A 17,055-nucleotide genomic window follows, 5' to 3' on the forward strand; every position below is an offset into this window, starting at 1 on the left:
TTGAATATGTTAAAAAACATAAAATCCCACAGTTATTATTTGAATATCTAATTAAAATTTTGTCATTTTCTGTATAGCGTGTGTGTTTAAGGCTAAGAGAGAAAGAAATTCTTGTGAGGAAAGGAAAGAATCCTATAATTTCAACAAAAAGAAAGAAAAAATCTGAAAAATCAAGAGGCTGAGGCTGTGTGTGTGTTTTCGTGTCTAAGGAGGTGCTATGGCGGCTTCAACTTCAGCCTCTATCTCCGTCGTTGGAACTGGCCTCGCCCTCACTCCTCCTCCTCACCATCACCGCCACCGCCACCGTCACCCTCCGTCAACTATCTCCACTCGATTCCGCGCCAATCGTTCCTTCTTATCTTCTTCTTCTTCACTCGCCTTCTCTCCCCGACGGTACTTCCAATGATAACAATACCTAATTTCATAACTCAATTTCTTCATTCTAATTCATCAACAATCTTATCTATGTTTTCAGTGAAAGAAGACCGCTGCTTAAAGCTCTTCATCACGGTGGATTGGGGTGGCAGAGGAACAAGCCTGATGCCTGGAACCACCACACCTTCCTCCTCGGCGAACGAACTTGCACCTCTTGCTGCCTTGCTTCCGCCAGGAAACGCCGTGCAAATCTTGCTCCGGGAGCTTTCCTTGATAAATCCTCTTTCCCCTTACACAGCAATAGGCTCAGGGGGGTTCAACCTCCTCGAGCAACTGTTGGTCCGGATGAGCCACACGCAGCAAGTACAACCTGGCCGGAGGGTATTGCTGAGAAGCAAGAGTTAGGCCTCTTTGATTCTGAACTTGTAGAACGTGTAGAAGAGTTTCTAGGTGCTGAACTTCCATCTCACCCTAAGTTGCATCGAGGTCAACTAAAGAACGGGCTGCGTTATCTCATTCTGCCAAATAAAGTTCCACCGAATCGGTGAGCGAGTTCAATAAATAATACATAGATTGGCATTTAATTATATATATGGACTTTGAGATTGAATGCCTTATGATATGTTAAGAGAGGACATGCATGATGTCGAAAAACAGGTGTGTTTTAATATGGAATTGTGGATTTACTGATTTATCATCCTTGAGTTTATACACATAGGGCATTTACTTGCTTGAGGCAATTTTCTGTGTAGGTGCAAGGTGCAAGGTGCAATGTAGTGTGATACCCTTAAACAGTGGAATTTGTTTTGTATAAAATGTGATTGCGAAGAGTATCCTTACTTGAAATGTGTATATAATATAACATCAACACCTTTGAAGTCAATAGTTTTTGTGTGCGATCAAATGACTTGGAGAAAGATTTATTAATGAACTTAATGCACCCAGTATTTATTTTGTTTTATGTTTTCTCTTTTGAACATTGTTTGGCTGTAATATGCCAATCGCAAGAAATGTATAGTGGGGGCTGTGCAAATGTATAAGTTTCTCTAGAATGCTTTTGTCACTGACATAGTTGTATCGGCTGATTCTGTTTTAGGTTTGAAGCACATTTGGAAGTACATGCAGGAGCAATAGATGAAGAGGATGATGAGCAAGGAATTGCGCATATGATTGAACATGTTGCTTTCCTGGGAAGTAAAAAACGCGAGAAGCTTCTTGGAACAGGAGCCCGTTCAAATGCTTACACTGATTTCCACCATACAGTATTTCACATCCATGCTCCTACCAGTACCAAGGTATGGGCCATTTGATCTGTGGTTCTTTGTCACATTCATTATGAATATTGGATGTCTGAACATTGTTTTGTTACAAAATACTAATTCAAATAAAGCAGATGAGAATAGGACAAATGAAGTTTACTTTATTGTGAATCTATTCCCAAGCAATACTTGGAAATCATTAATGATGTGATGAATATGGGTTCTGTTTATATTTTGAAAGGCGTGGTGGTGTCCACTAATTTTTTACTTTAGTTGTAAGAAAAGATTGTCAGATATACACTCAAAGTTCCCGTGGTATTACTATGTGTTCAGCACTTAAAATCATTGTGACACGTGAAGGTGAATCCATATCAATGCCATGGAAGTAAATAGTGATACTTGATTCTTAAATGTAAATAGCATGTTTAATAAAAGGTTCAACAGGATTAAAAGTGATAGCCTTTAGAGACAACATTAGGCTCAATTTCTAGGAAAGAAAATCTTCTCCTGAGGGAAGAGGAAATATTTATAAATTCAGGAATCCAGTACTCCTGTTTACTAATATTTATTTTTGTGCTGAAATTCATCCTAACACATTCAAACTGCCTTTTATTTCCCAATATGTTCCTTGCACATTTCTTAATTCTGTTCGTGTCTTGCTGCTACCCATCATCACCATCTAAACCTATTGGAAAATAAACTTGTGATATCTTGCTTTAAATAGATGTACGTATGCAATGAATCATATTGAATTGTTTTATATCATATATTTCATATTTTATATATGTTCTTGATTATAAATGGATATATGTATGTCAGGATGATGATGATCTACTTCCATGTGTTTTGGATGCCTTGAATGAGGTATGCTTTACTGAAATTTGCCTTATTTTGAAAATACAAGCCACTTCTACTTTTTGAGACATATACTAGTATTGACATGGTGTTGCAGCTGGTCTATCTGTTACTTTGATGCTTCGGTCTGACCCTACCTGAGCCATCCCTAGATGGATTTGAGGGGACAATAATAGGGCATAACATGGATATAGTATTCTAGATCGGAATTATTCACACCTTATTGATGCATGCAGATAGCTTTCCACCCGAAGTTTCTTTCGTCTAGAATTGAAAAAGAACGGCGTGCCATACTCTCAGAACTTCAAATGATGAATACAATAGAGTATCGGGTTGATTGCCAGGTGTGGAACAGAATATCTCTTGGAATTTCAGGCCCCAACTTGATTTTTCTGCAGAATACTGACTCAATCTTTTTTTGTTTTGCTTTTACCTTTTGTAATTTCAGTTGTTACAGCACCTGCATTCTGAAAACAAGCTAAGCAAAAGATTTCCAATTGGATTAGAAGAACAGATAAAGAAGTGGGATGCAGATAAAATCAGAAAATTCCATGAGTGTTGGTATTTCCCTGCAAATGCTACCTTGTACATTGTGGGGGATGTTGATAACATCTCAAAGACTGTTTACCAGATCGAAGTACGCCTAACATACATTCGTGAAGTACTAGGTTTGATTATGATTATTGTTACAATATTTACGAGTCTTATGCAATAGCTGTTGTTGTCATGCAGGCTGTTTTTGGACAAACTGGTTTAGATAATGAGAAAGGTTCTGTAGCTACCCCAAGTGCATTTGGTGCGATGGCTAGTTTTCTTGTTCCTAAGCTCTCTGTTGGTCTGGGTGGAAATTCTATTGAAAGATCAGCCAATACAATGGATCAATCAAAAATATCTAAGAAGGAAAGACATGCTGTTCGTCCTCCTGTTAAACATAATTGGTATCTTCCTGGAAGCAGTACCAATTTGAAGCCACCACAAATATTCCAACACGAGTTGCTTCAAAATTTTTCAATTAATATGTTCTGCAAGGTACGAGGAGGTTTAATTTTGTGTTTTCTTAATTTTTAGTCTAGCGCTTTTAGTGAAGATTTTGCAATTGCTTTTGTTTATATACTTCCCAAAGGAAATTCCTTTCCTTTACCTTTTTTCCTTAGAGTGATTAAATTTTTTGGAGGTGATAGCTTAGTTGCAAGGATGATTTTAGAGACCTATTTGTGGTGGAAAAATGGTTAATGAGGATGTTGGGCGTAACATATGAAAGGGACAGGAATACATGAGTTTCTGTTTCATCAGGAGCTACTGGTCTAATGAACAATTATAAAATGAACAATTATAGGAAATATTACTATATTCTTATTAGCTGTCTAGTACTCTGGTTGATGTTGTTTTGATCTACCTATGACAAGCATAATATATTTAGTATTGAGCAATATGCTTAAGAGATAAGGTGAAATGCAAGTTGTCCCTATCTTAACGAAACAAAAAGCCTATAGGCACGTGTATAAAAGGGGTGTTTTGAAGAGCTTTTCTGGAGTTTATTTAATCTTAATCGTATAACATAAGCACTTAATCAATAGTTTATAACCTACAATAAGCTTTTTTGAGTTCTGACCTTATTTCAGTAACCTCATATAACTTATTAATCAGTTCCCACCTTCTTCCTCTCTCACATCACATAGCTCTGCATTTTTTTCTTAATTAGTGATAGGGGATATGCATTGTCATTTTTTCCCTTATATTCCTTGACATTTGTTGTTTTGACTTGTTAATCACGCCTTAGATTGATGGTGATTGTATGACTTACTAAAACTTTTATTATTAACTATAAACATGTCTCTAATTTTGGGTCATTCTTTTACTACTGAGCATTTATATGGGTGTTTAGCTTGTATGCATAATCATCAGTATATAGCAGCTATCCTGTTACAGTGTGGAATTGGCTGCACCGTGCTGCTGGATAGACAACAATGTTCCTTACTTTTATTTCCTTTGATACTTCTTTTTTAAACATTCATCCTCTCTGGTGTTTGAGTATTATTCTTCTGGCTAGATATGATAATTTATATGATCCCTCTCTTATTTTATTGAAATCTTATGCAGATTCCAGTGAATAAGGTTCGAACATACAGAGATTTGCGAAATGTCTTGATGAAAAGAATATTTTTGTCAGCTCTTCATTTTCGTATTAATACAAGATATAAGGTGAGATGAAGTCCTTTTTTATCTGCTACAGTTTTTTTTAAGAAACTAAATACATTTTTCCTATAATCCTATTTTTATTTGGCTACTATAAAAATCCATTATGTGCTTCTTTTGTGTTTAAAATCTTGATGCATTATTTTGGTCTGAGTTAAAAAATGATTCAGTTGCTCGGGGGCATGTTATCTGTTTTATGTCTTTGTTGTTAATAAATATTTCACCCTTCCAACAGTGCCACAAATGTTCTTAGTTTTCCAATAAGGCGTGATTTAAGGAAGTTAAAAAAACTTTGAAAAATTTGAGACAGATAACTAATCTTAACTAATTTTCTTAATCCATGTGAATTACTTAAAAATGACACGCATAGGACCGGAGGAAGTAGTTTTTGTAATTTGCTGGATAGTCTATCCCTTAGCATCTAAATGTTTCTGATGCTTGAAACAGAGTTCAAATCCACCATTCACTTCAGTTGAATTGGATCATAGTGATTCTGGAAGGGAAGGATGTACTGTGACCACTCTTACCATAACTGCAGAACCGAAGAATTGGCAAAATGCAATTAGAGTTGCCGTTCATGAGGTTTGTTTGTTCTTCTGTACTTCAACTATCTTTGCGATACTGCATTATTAAATTTTCTTACAATTGGTTGTTTCAGTTAGTTATTTAATGCCCCATGTTTATTCTTCTGTACTTCAACTATGTTGATTTAGGCTTCAAATTGCTTGAATTACTGCATTCATTCTGGTACGATAGTCTAACATAAATTTTGTGATGCAGGTTCGGAGACTCAAAGAATTTGGTGTTACCCAGGGTGAATTAACTCGATATTTAGATGCTCTTCTGAAGGATAGTGAACACCTAGCAGCCATGATTGATAATGTGTCTTCTGTTGATAACTTGGATTTTATCATGGAAAGTGATGCTCTGGGCCATAAAGTCATGGACCAGAGACAAGGGCATGAAAGTTTACTTTCTCTTGCTGGGACAGTTACCCTGGATGAGGTATTTGCTGTTGTTGGATCTTCTTACATAACAACTTATAAATGCAAGTCTCTGTTGGAGGCATGATTTGAATGAAAAATGGCATATCATTTCTGAGAAAATTGATGATAAAAAGCTGTACATGGCTACAATATTACATAACTTGTAAATGCAAGTCTCTGTTGGAGGCATAATTTAAATGAAAATGGCACATCTATTCTGAGAAAATTGATCGATAAAAAGCTGTGCATGGCTACAATATATTGGCTGTGATAAATAATTACTAAGTTAGTTCTTTTTCTAAAATTAGAATTAAACCGGAAACTAATAATCTCTCCTAAAAACAGAATAATTTGCAATGATTAGAAGGATTTTGATTTACTCACACCTAACTTTCTCTTCCATCTCATTTTCAACCACTTTCTCTTCGTATCTATATTTTCTTTTCCTATCCCATCATCTCTCATTTCTCTCTCATTGGGTGTGGGTGGAATGGGTGTGAATGAATTATTATTGTAATTGCAATGATTGCAGAAGCAAACAATGTAGGGCTTGTACAACAGCATGCACTGATGCAAAGTGCTTGTGTGAATATTTGTTTGCCTTAATTTAGAATTTTCACTACAACCTTTAATCCTGATAAGAGATGAATGGTTCTTCCCTTTTCGTAATGATTGCTGCATTTCTTGCTTGCTAAATATGAGGTTTTAGTTTCTTTCACAGTATCTTATAATTTTCTGTTCTTGTAGCTCATTTGTCTTCTAGTTAAAGAAATAAAATATTTGAAATACTTATTTGGTCGCTTTTAAATGTATTGAGTCTGATGACTGTTATTTGAAGAAGTTTTAAGATGGTTGTAATTCTTGTTCCATTATTATGCTATATTTTCAGTATTCTCTTTTTGGGCATTGTTTTCTCTTTTCTGTTGTGAAGTTAAACAAAATCATTTATTGTATTTGAATTAATATATTTAAAAAGTTACCTTAGAAGAGATTATTTACATATTTTTGCGTAAGTTGTTAAACATAGCTGGTAACTTGTATTTCTCTATTTTGAATTTCTTCTGGTACAGGTTAATTCTGTTGGTGCCAAGGTGTTAGAATTTATAGCTGATTTCGGAAAGCCCACTGCACCCGTTCCTGCAGCAATTGTTGCTTGTGTTCCCAAAAAATTTCATATTGAGGGAGCTGGTGAAACAGAATTCAAGATATCATCGACTGAAATTACAGATGCTATCAAAGCTGGATTGGATTATCCTATTCAGCCAGAACCGGAGGTACTTTTTTCTTTAACTTAATTCCTTGTCAGTTGATCTTGATTTGGCAATAGAAGTATTGATTAAAACCTAATAACTAATGACTTTTCAATCTGCACTGTTTACTGTATATTTGTTAATTTTTATTTGATTGCATTTAAAATATGTTTTTGTTTCATATGAGTTATAGCCCCAATTCGAGTGGTAATTTTATTTTTTATGTTCTATGTACGAATCTACCACACTGGTTATAATTTATTTCAGTATATATGGATGTTAAAATTCTAGTGATGATAGCCAATTCCATTTATGAGTTGGATGCATCTTGTCTATGACTCTATGTACATGATTGATGTTCAGCTAATTGCTTATATTACATGTGTAGCTTGAGGTGCCAAAAGAACTGATACCATCATCAAAGCTAGAAGAGTTGAAAGAGCAGCGCAATCCAACTTTTATTCCTGTAAGTCCTGAAACAAATGCTACGAAGCTTCATGACAAGGAAACTGGGATCACCCGGCGCCGTCTTGCAAATGGAATTCCTGTTAACTACAAGGTAGACTATGCGAGTTTATATTATGGTTCTTATGATATGATTACCTTGTTTTACTAACTATGTCATTGTACTGCATTCAATGCTCAAAGGTGTCTTGTTCTCCATCTTACATTCTAGAAATGATGACTTAGGTCTTCATGGATTCCAAATTCTAGTACTCTGTGCGGCTGCTACATTTTGTTCTTTATCTACAATCATGGGATTATAAGGAGACCTTTCAGTTTCATATTATGTTAGTAATGCCATTCAATGTCTAACTGATTCCATAAATACAATAGTATGGACTATGGACATTGTTTTGAGATTGCCATAAAGAACTCAGGACTTGTACTGCTTAAGAGGATGGAAGTGTATTTGGTTTTCTTGTACTTACACTTTTATTGTTGATAGATATCAAAATCTGAAACACAAAGTGGGGTGATGCGGCTGATTGTTGGTGGTGGACGAGCAGCTGAGACCCCTGAGTCAAGAGGATCTGTGATTGTAGGTGTTAGGACACTAAGTGAGGGAGGTCGTGTTGGAAACTTCTCAAGGGAGCAGGTAACTTTTCTTACTAACTGATGTTTTTCAAATGTTAATGTCTGGAATATGCTTATTTTCCATTGACTCACAGTAGAGTTACATGCATTCTTATTTAGAATATCTATAATCTATGTAGTTGCTTCTTTTTACTCTTGGCATTTTGAAGTTAATGGTTTTATTTCTATTTTCTTAACTAATTTATTTGGAACTTTTTTCCTCTAAACTACATGGTTTGTTGATATTGTAAGAGCAAGAGATCACATGTAGCATTTTAGATCTTTCTCATGTTTACATTTGTTGCACAGGACTATGAGAACATGATTATATAATACCCTTCCTTTCAGTTCTTTCAAATTGAAATATAAACGTCCATTCATGGTTAAATAAAAAATGTTGAAAATGCTTATACTGCAATGCTAGGTGTAAACCTTTTCATTCAAATACACACCAAAATTCAAGTGTAAATTCACGTTTTGTTTTCAAATTTACATTTGAAAAAATTGAAAACTCGCAACCATTCTGAACGGCCCAATAATCACTTGTGGATAGTTAATAACAGAGAATTGTAGAATAGTACATATCTGTTGAAGTTAAAAAAGTCCACTCTTATCATAGTAATAATCATGTGACAAATGTTATCCTGTCATTACAGTGGGAGCTCATGTCTGTCATATAAATGCACAGACTAGATCATTCCTTTCATGTTGTGAAATTTTGGTGGCAAATGCACTTGATGTCAGGAGAATATTACACATGTGAAGATTTCAGACTTTCAGTATATAAGAACTGATCTATACCTCCATTTACTGAATATCTTTGTATTTCCCACATAATACCAGGTTGAACTTTTCTGTGTAAATCACCTGATAAATTGCTCGTTGGAATCTACGGAGGAATTCATATCTATGGAGTTCCGTTTTACTTTAAGAGACAATGGGATGCGTGCCGCCTTTCAGTTGCTTCACATGGTGCTTGAGGTAAATGTCTTGCGGGTTGTAACTGTTTAGCCTTTTGGCTGAATTACTTTAACTGCATTTCATTTACTTGATTATAAATCTTTGTTAAATTTCCTATGTTGTTTCTGCCATGCAGAATAGTGTCTGGCTAGATGACGCTTTCGACAGAGCAAGACAGTTGTACTTGTCATATTATCGATCCATCCCCAAGAGCTTGGAACGCTCTACTGCTCACAAACTCATGGTGGCAATGTTGGATGGAGACGAGCGGTTTATTGAGCCTACTCCAAAATCACTAGAAAATTTAACCCTGCAAACTGTTAAGGATGCAGTTATGAATCAATTTGTTGGCGATAACATGGAGGTATGCTATTATTATATTCAATGCATAGTTCTTCTACCATCACATTAAAATACTAAAATACTTTTTGCATTCTTCAGGTATCCATTGTAGGTGACTTCACAGAGGAGGAAATTGAATCTTGTATTCTTGATTACCTTGGCACAGCTCAAGCTACAAGGAATTTTAAAAGAGAGCAAGAATTCTACCCACCCTCATTTCGATCATCTCCATCTGATTTACTGTCTCAAGAAGTGAGAAGCTATGCATAAATTACCTATATTCATGTGTTGTTTGTACTTTTTTTAACTAAATATCACAGTTTGATTTCCAGTACAATATTTGGTTGCACCGTCAACTTCTTTTCCCTTTAGACTTCTAGAATTAGTGGCAATACTTGAATGCATTAGGCTTCTGACTGGTATTTATCTGCTTTTGCCTTTTATTAGGTTTTTCTAAAGGACACCGATGAGAGGGCGTGTGCCTATATTGCAGGGCCAGCACCAAACCGTTGGGGTTTTACTGTTGATGGAAAAGACCTGTTAGAGTCAATTAATAATGCAGCAACAATCAATGGTGGGCTTTGTTGATTTTGTTTATTCTTGTGGGTTATGGCCATCATATCCGCATTGTCTATCAAAATTATCATTTCAGAATTACATTAATGGTTAAATGTCGGGATTGGCTTGTGCAGATGATGGGGCAAAATCTGATGCTCCACAGGCAGGTGGTCTGCAACGTAGCCTTCGTGGTCATCCTCTTTTCTTTGGTATAACAATGGGACTGCTTTCTGAGATTATAAATTCTAGGTAACTCTTTCTATTCTCCTGTAGAGATAGCTTAGTGTGGAAACTTTGGAAACCCTGCTGACTTCCAGGCTGAAAAATCAGGCCAGGCTGATCATCTTCGAGCTGTAAATGGGAAAATCCCACTACTTAGGCTGAAATCTGTAAAATATCTAGGAACTAGGATGTCTTCTACTAGGATCCTGAATATACAGATGTTATTTTCAAAAGGTTTTTACTGGGAGAAAACTCCAGCTATGCTTTACGTCTTATTACATTTTTTATGTACAGGCTCTTCACAAATGTCAGAGATTCACTGGGGTTGACCTATGACGTGTCATTTGAACTAAACTTGTTTGATAGGCTTAAACTAGGGTGGTATGTGATCTCAGTGACATCAACTCCAAGCAAGGTATGGGCTCCATTCTTAGAGCATTCACTTTTCCTATTTTTGCTGTCAAATTCCTTCTGTTCCGAAGTTTCAAGTCATATTGATTTGCAGGTGCACAAAGCTGTTGATGCTTGCAAGAATGTTCTGAGAGGTCTGCATAGCAACAAAATTACTGACAGGGAATTGGATAGGGTTAGTTATCGAATGTGCCGGACTTGTTTTTACATTACAATTTAGTGCCTGCTTTTTCCTGCTAGACAAGTGTTACCAGTGTTCATATTCAAGTTATTTTTTCCCTCTTGTCGTGTAAACCTGATCTTTCTGCTTTATATTCCATTTCTCCTAGATGATTTCTTCCTTTCTCCAAAAAATAAAGAGTACCTTTCTAGCTAAAAAGCATGCATTTGGTGGTCCTTTCATTCTAATTCCATATATAAATTTCTTGATATTGGTACAGATTTTATCATGACTTGAAAATTTTGAGAATTCCTTTGGTGCTCTTCTCTCTAATGTAGGCTAAACGGACCCTTCTTATGAGACATGAAGCTGAAATTAAGTCAAATGCATATTGGCTGGGATTGTTAGCTCATTTGCAAGCTTCTTCTGTTCCCAGGAAGGTGAGATAGAGATGTTTGAATCTTGCAGTTAGAATATTTTTTATTTTTATTTTCATGTGAATAAAACTTGGTTTAAGCCTTTTAGTCCTGCCAAAGTTAGAAGTGCCTGAAATTTTATATTATGTGTTTTATTATCAGTCACTCTACTTCTTCTAATTTATTGCATTATTGTGTTTTTGATTGTGCGATCCAGGACATATCATGTATCAAGGACCTAACGTTTCTGTATGATGCTGCTACTATTGAGGATATATACCGTGCATATGAGCAGTTGAAGGTGGATGAGAATTCTCTATATTCGTGCATTGGGATTGCTGGTGCTGAGGCTGTGCAAGACATAGCAGGTGCAGTGTATACTCGAAATGGTTAATATTGGGTATTTCTTTTCTAATTTCTGAGGTACATAGCTATCACAATTTTGAAAAAATCCTGTGTTCATCTTTTTCCAAATTTTAGCAGTAGTTTTGAAAATTGCTTCTTCAATTCCTAGGTTTGAGCATTAAAATTTGAACCTTAAAAAAATATTTCAAAAAAAAAGAGAAATGGGATCCCAATTCTGAAACTGGCCTTGTTCTCTGGCATGTTCCTTGGGTAAAAACACTTCGTTCCTTAAAAAGTTGGAATTCTGAACTGCAATTATGTATCTGAATTCTGAAGTTAACATTTTCCTTGGAGAAGTTGAAATTCTGAACTGCAATGATGTCTCCAAAGTAAACTAACCACGTTCAAGCATCCATGGACTGGCTTAATTCTGAATGAAAATAAAGTTTATCGCGAAACCTTTTTTTTCCAGAAAAAAAGGAAATCAATTTGATGTAGAGGCTTTTCTTTGCTTTATTGAACATTGCATTTATGTAGCTCCACATCGTTTTGAGAGAAGAAATCTGCCTCATCTGAACAAGTATAAATTATGTAAATAATGTCGCTTCAATTTTTCAATTTTTTACACTTGCTATGCAGCTCCATTAGTAGAGGAAGAACCTATTGATACATATCCAGGTGTTATCCCTGTCGGACGAGGTTTATCTACAATGACACGGCCTACTACCTGAAGTTTTTGGATGACTTTGTGTTGGCCTGTTTGGTTTAAGATCTGGGGTTAGTATGGCTTTGCTTATTTTCAGTTGAGGCCTATTTATTGACTTCTGCGGATATTATCCATATAATCCTTTTTATTAAATTTTGATGGTTAGTTTCCTCTCATATAATCTGGGTTGGGACAATATATCACTCAGTTTGTATTTTTTTCTTGTATCTGTTTTGCTGATGAAGTTTAAAACACATCTTTTGTATATCTTGACAGGAGTCGTGTGTGGAAGTTAAATTATGTTGTGGTTCAAAGAATAATCAGCATGTCTGCTAAGAAGCTGCTGCATTCATTTAACATTCAAACAAGTTGACAAGCAGTTCGACAAACCTGAGCAGAAGTGGATCCTGATTTGCCTGTGATTGATTTCTTAATAATCCTTTTATCTTCAGTTGATCCACTAATATAATGTTGTTGCTGCCTATACCTTTGTAAGATTAGAATAAAGAAAATATAGAATCTGCTAAAGATGTATAGGTGCCATTTTTATATTGGCCATTTTTTTGGGATAGGAAATTAGGCAGTCGCATAAATTGTAAATCATTGTTTTTCCGCACATGCAAAATTAGACTTTTCAAAACTTCACCTTTCTTCCCATGAAAACAGGGAACTTCAGTGGTCATTTCTTGTTTTCTATTATTGTCTTATTCTAGGAACCCTAGTAATGACAGGGTGGTTTTGCAAGCACGTTAGTAGTTTGAGGAGCCCTTCCATGTGATTAACCATTTTCTTCTAATTGCAGTATGAGATGAAGTGTTAGTAAATATATATAAACGTAATTTAGATAGTTAAGATTGTAGTATTGTCTGGAATGACATAATATATTAAAAAGTGGAAGTTCTTTGATATTTTAATAGCAACAGGAGTGTTTCTCGTTCAGTAGATATCTCGCTTTTACCTAATGTCTAATACTATGAAGACTTTACATTGCTCTAAACTTTGTATGCTTTCATAGTCATAATTCATTAGGTTGAGTGTTCATGCGTATATCTCTAGTGCATTTGCTCAACTTTTTTTTTTGATCAAATGCATTTGCTCAACATTTGCTCAACTTGAAAGTGTGTATTTAAATCTATTGGGAATTGAACTTTTTAATGTTTTTAAAAGTTTTTTTTTTGAATTCAAATATGAAGCATTTCATTAATGAGAAACATATGTGGCTGCGTAAATACTATTACCTCCATTTCTTATTAAATGTCAACTTTGAAGAAATTTTTTTGTTCCTATGTATCTGTTCACTTAGAGTTTTAAGGAAGTTTTCAGAAAAATTAACAAAATTAATTGCACTCCAGGTGTGTTTCTTCTCTTCCTGAACAATTATATAGGAACGGAAGGTAGTACTAAATAGCTTCAGCCAAAGCTCTTGGAGGATCATCCCACCAAATCTTTGATGGTAATTGAAAGCCAGAGATGCCAAAACATGAGCAGAAGACTTAAAACTTAAAACACATGTGGGTTCAAAACTAAAAACAAAATTAGAAAACGTATTTAAAATTTAAATTTTAAAAACTAAACATTATTGTACTATCAAATAAATATGAAGATTAAATTTCCGGAATACTAGTTTCTACTATCAAACAAATATTTTTGTAATTAAACACTCTATGAAGATGAGGTTCCTTGAAAAAAAAACTTTTGGGTTTATTGCTCAGTGTTATGGAATGAATAAATTTCTTTCCCATTCAGAAAAAAAATGAATGAATGCTTAGTTATTATTGTTTGAACGTTAAATGCTTAATTATCAATGTACCAGTAGTCATATTTTACTGTATGAAAAAATTGTTCTGGTCCATGATTGATGAAAAATCAATATATATGTATGTTAAACACTAAACTGAAAATAAATGTACGTAGAAGGAAAGTATTACATACATTAGTCTACATAAAAAAAAACGCACATAAATCGAATAAGTAGACACAAGATAAATCTTAAGCAATCGACTTAAAACGTAAAAAAAATCAAAGAAGTAATCCATTTAAATAATTTCTAGAACTGTTCTCTGTTTATATATACAGATGTGACGTTCAAAAAATATATACACATGTGAATGTCAAATGTAGAAGATGTAGAAGTGATGTTTTATAGTGTCTGATCACATTGAACAGAAAATCACTCATGTTGAGGTAATTGATTCAATACCTAAACATAAGTGATGGCTTAGACAAACAAGATCCAGAAGCAAAAGTAGCATTCTTGGACTCAAAGGCAAAGTTCAGATGTTGACAGTAAAAAATCATGCCGTGCTTATAAACCGTGGTCCCGCAAATTGGTCGACCAAATTGATTTGAATTGGGAGGGTGGTGTTGTTGTTGGTCCCGTTAAATTGCAAGAAAAGTGGTGCCATGTGATTGGAGGCAAGAACGGTGCCATGGTAATCGAGAGTGGCAACGATGGTATCAAAAGAGATGTTGTATGTCGTATTAAGGCTTGTGACGAGGAAAGTGATGTTCAATTTGGCTGTGAGATTAGGGCCAATGACATTGTCAAGTGAGGTGAAGGAAGTGTTGGGGTTGATTGCAATGTAAGTCCCACATTGCTAATGAAGGAGAAAAAAGATCAAGTTATGCATCTTGGAGAAGTCTCACATCGCTTAGATTAGTGAGGGGTGTGAGGGTCCAAGACTATATATAAGGATCTCAAGCTCCTTGTTTAAACACACCAAAACACCAAAGATGTAGCACCTGAAAATTCTTTAAGTTTATATTTGTGTTTTATTTTTCTCTTATGCTCTTATTTTAGAGCATTGTGAGATGTAGTTCAAATATTTACTTTGGAGAGTGTGGGTGTACTGGGGTCATGGAGTGGTTGAGAAACATAGTGTTTATTCTCTGGTTGTCGGTTTTGACAACGACTGTGATTTTTTCTCCGATTTTGGAGTTTCCACGTTATGTTGAGAAACATAGTGTTTATTCTCTGGTTGTCGGTTTTGACAACGACTGTGATTTTTTCTCCGATTTTGGAGTTTCCACGTTATATTATTTCCTAACAGTGGTAATCACTTTATGTTGTAGGTAATCACTTTATGTGGTATTGCGAAGGTGCTGAAAAAGTGTGACATTGTGAAGTGCTGTTTTGGGAGGTTCTTGTTAGGAACCAACCTGAGACACAGTTTACAGTCGGTCTACAGCTGCGATGCTGTGATTGAGGAGTTGATGCAATCATGATTACACAAGGCGTTTTGGGCATGAGATTGTCCAGGTGGCACACGGGCATTAATTGATATAGATGCAAGGTGTGTGGTGATAGCGTGCGGGATATAGATGCAAGGTGTGTGGTGATAGCGTGCGGGCATTGGTTGGCATTGATGCAAGGTATGTGGTTATGTCGATGGTTGATGAACTTCCGGAAAAAGCCAACATGGAAGTTGCACCATAAATTTTCAGCAAGGTTTCGGCATGTGGAAATTCTTGAATGGTTTAGTTCCAAGTGAAGAAAATTCTTGGGATGGTTTAGTTCCAAGTGTAGTGTACTCTTTTATGGTGGAGTATGATAATTTAATTTGTCGGTATATAGACAATGAAAATTATGTTTGTCGGTGAAGACAATGATTGTCGTGTAGACAATGAAGATTGAAGACCATTACAATTAAGGTGGAGATTGTTGGGGTTGATTGCAATGTAAGTCCCACATTCCTAATGAAGGAGAAAAAAGATCAAGTTATGCATCTTGGAGAAGTCTCACATCGCTTAGATTAGTGAGGGGTGGGAGGGTCCAAGACTATATATAAGGATCTCAAGCTCTTTGTTTAAAGACACCAAAACACAAAGATGTAGCACCTGAAAACCCTTTAAGTTTATATTTGTGTTTTCTTTTTCTCTTATGCTCTTGTTTTAGAGCATTATGAGATGTAGTTCAAATATTTACTTTGGAGAGTGTGGGTGTACTGGGGTCCTGGAGTGGTTGAGAGTGAAGTATATGTCTGGTTATCGGTCAGGAAGCTGAGTCGAATTCGAATCGGAAACCGGGGTATTTGGGACCGGGGAAAGTCCGGAAAGGGAGCATAAACACGGAAGTAACACACATGATGGTGAGGCAGTACATGATAATAAGGCACGGTGGGTAGCGAAGATCATCTTCATCAGGTGTTGTCTTCTTATCCATGTGAAACAATAAGGAGTGTTACAGAGAGTGAGTGTGCACGTAGTAGCTATGTCACTGAAGGGTAAGTTAGTTCTGGATTAGGTTGATAACTGTTCTATTTATAATAAGTAAAGTAATTTCAACTTTTATCTGAAATAGATTGCAAATTGAATCTATTCAAAATCTAAATCAATCTTTTTTGAAAAAAATCTAAATCAATCACTCAATTAATATATATCTTATACGTTAAAAAAATCAATATATATCTTATCGTTTTATTTTATTTTTTCTCATTTTCTTTATGAGTCCTTATCCTCGATTTTAAATATCTCAGATCATCATTCTCGATTATGATAGCCCTTTTAAAATTTTCAATTCTCATCTAGTCAGGTAATCAATAAAATAATAAAAGAAACAAAACTTGAAATGAATAAAAGATTAGTGATAACTAATTAACTACCACTACTTTTTCGGACTTTATCTGTTTATTGTTCGGGAAAAAAAAATCTATCACTACGTTTTTGTTGTTAAACATTCATATGTATAATTACTTGTTAAAATAGATGATATAATATTTGGTACATATTATCTATTTTTATTTGGTTTATCTTCAATATTTCTTTTTTTTTCTATTAAATTTCTCATTTACTATCTACCAATTTTTTTTCTCACTTACTTAATTCGAATTCAAATTTCTTTGCAGTCCACTCTTTTTTTTACGGTTATTCTTACTTGTTGTGCACTCATACTCAGATCTAACTTCCTTAGTTCCTAGTTTTTTTTTTTAAAAACTTTC

At 35.1% G+C, this 17,055-nt stretch overlaps 1 protein-coding gene across 2 annotated transcripts; it reads left to right on the forward strand.

Moving 5' to 3' along the window:
• Positions 1–109: 109 nt before the first annotated feature.
• LOC130741343 (stromal processing peptidase, chloroplastic) lies at positions 110–12,800 on the forward strand. 2 transcript variants are annotated; one of them, XM_057594209.1, is made up of 24 exons: positions 110–393; positions 476–919; positions 1,472–1,670; positions 2,454–2,498; positions 2,726–2,833; positions 2,938–3,126; positions 3,222–3,518; positions 4,590–4,691; positions 5,133–5,267; positions 5,466–5,690; positions 6,742–6,945; positions 7,310–7,480; positions 7,871–8,020; positions 8,842–8,979; positions 9,095–9,322; positions 9,400–9,552; positions 9,748–9,874; positions 9,993–10,107; positions 10,375–10,495; positions 10,586–10,666; positions 10,990–11,091; positions 11,285–11,435; positions 12,052–12,189; positions 12,395–12,800. In XM_057594209.1, exons 1-23 carry the CDS (start codon positions 218–220, stop codon positions 12,141–12,143), a joined length of 3,753 nt encoding a protein of 1,250 aa, XP_057450192.1. In that variant the 5' UTR covers positions 110–217; the 3' UTR covers positions 12,144–12,189; positions 12,395–12,800. The 2 variants fall into 2 exon arrangements, with proteins under 2 accessions (XP_057450192.1, XP_057450191.1); XM_057594208.1 differs by having other exon boundaries at positions 10,375–10,666.
• The last annotated feature ends 4,255 nt before the right edge of the window (positions 12,801–17,055 follow it).

The sequence above is a fragment of the Lotus japonicus genome, chromosome 2, assembly GCF_012489685.1.
Source record: "Lotus japonicus ecotype B-129 chromosome 2, LjGifu_v1.2".
Taxonomy (NCBI): domain Eukaryota; kingdom Viridiplantae; phylum Streptophyta; class Magnoliopsida; order Fabales; family Fabaceae; genus Lotus; species Lotus japonicus.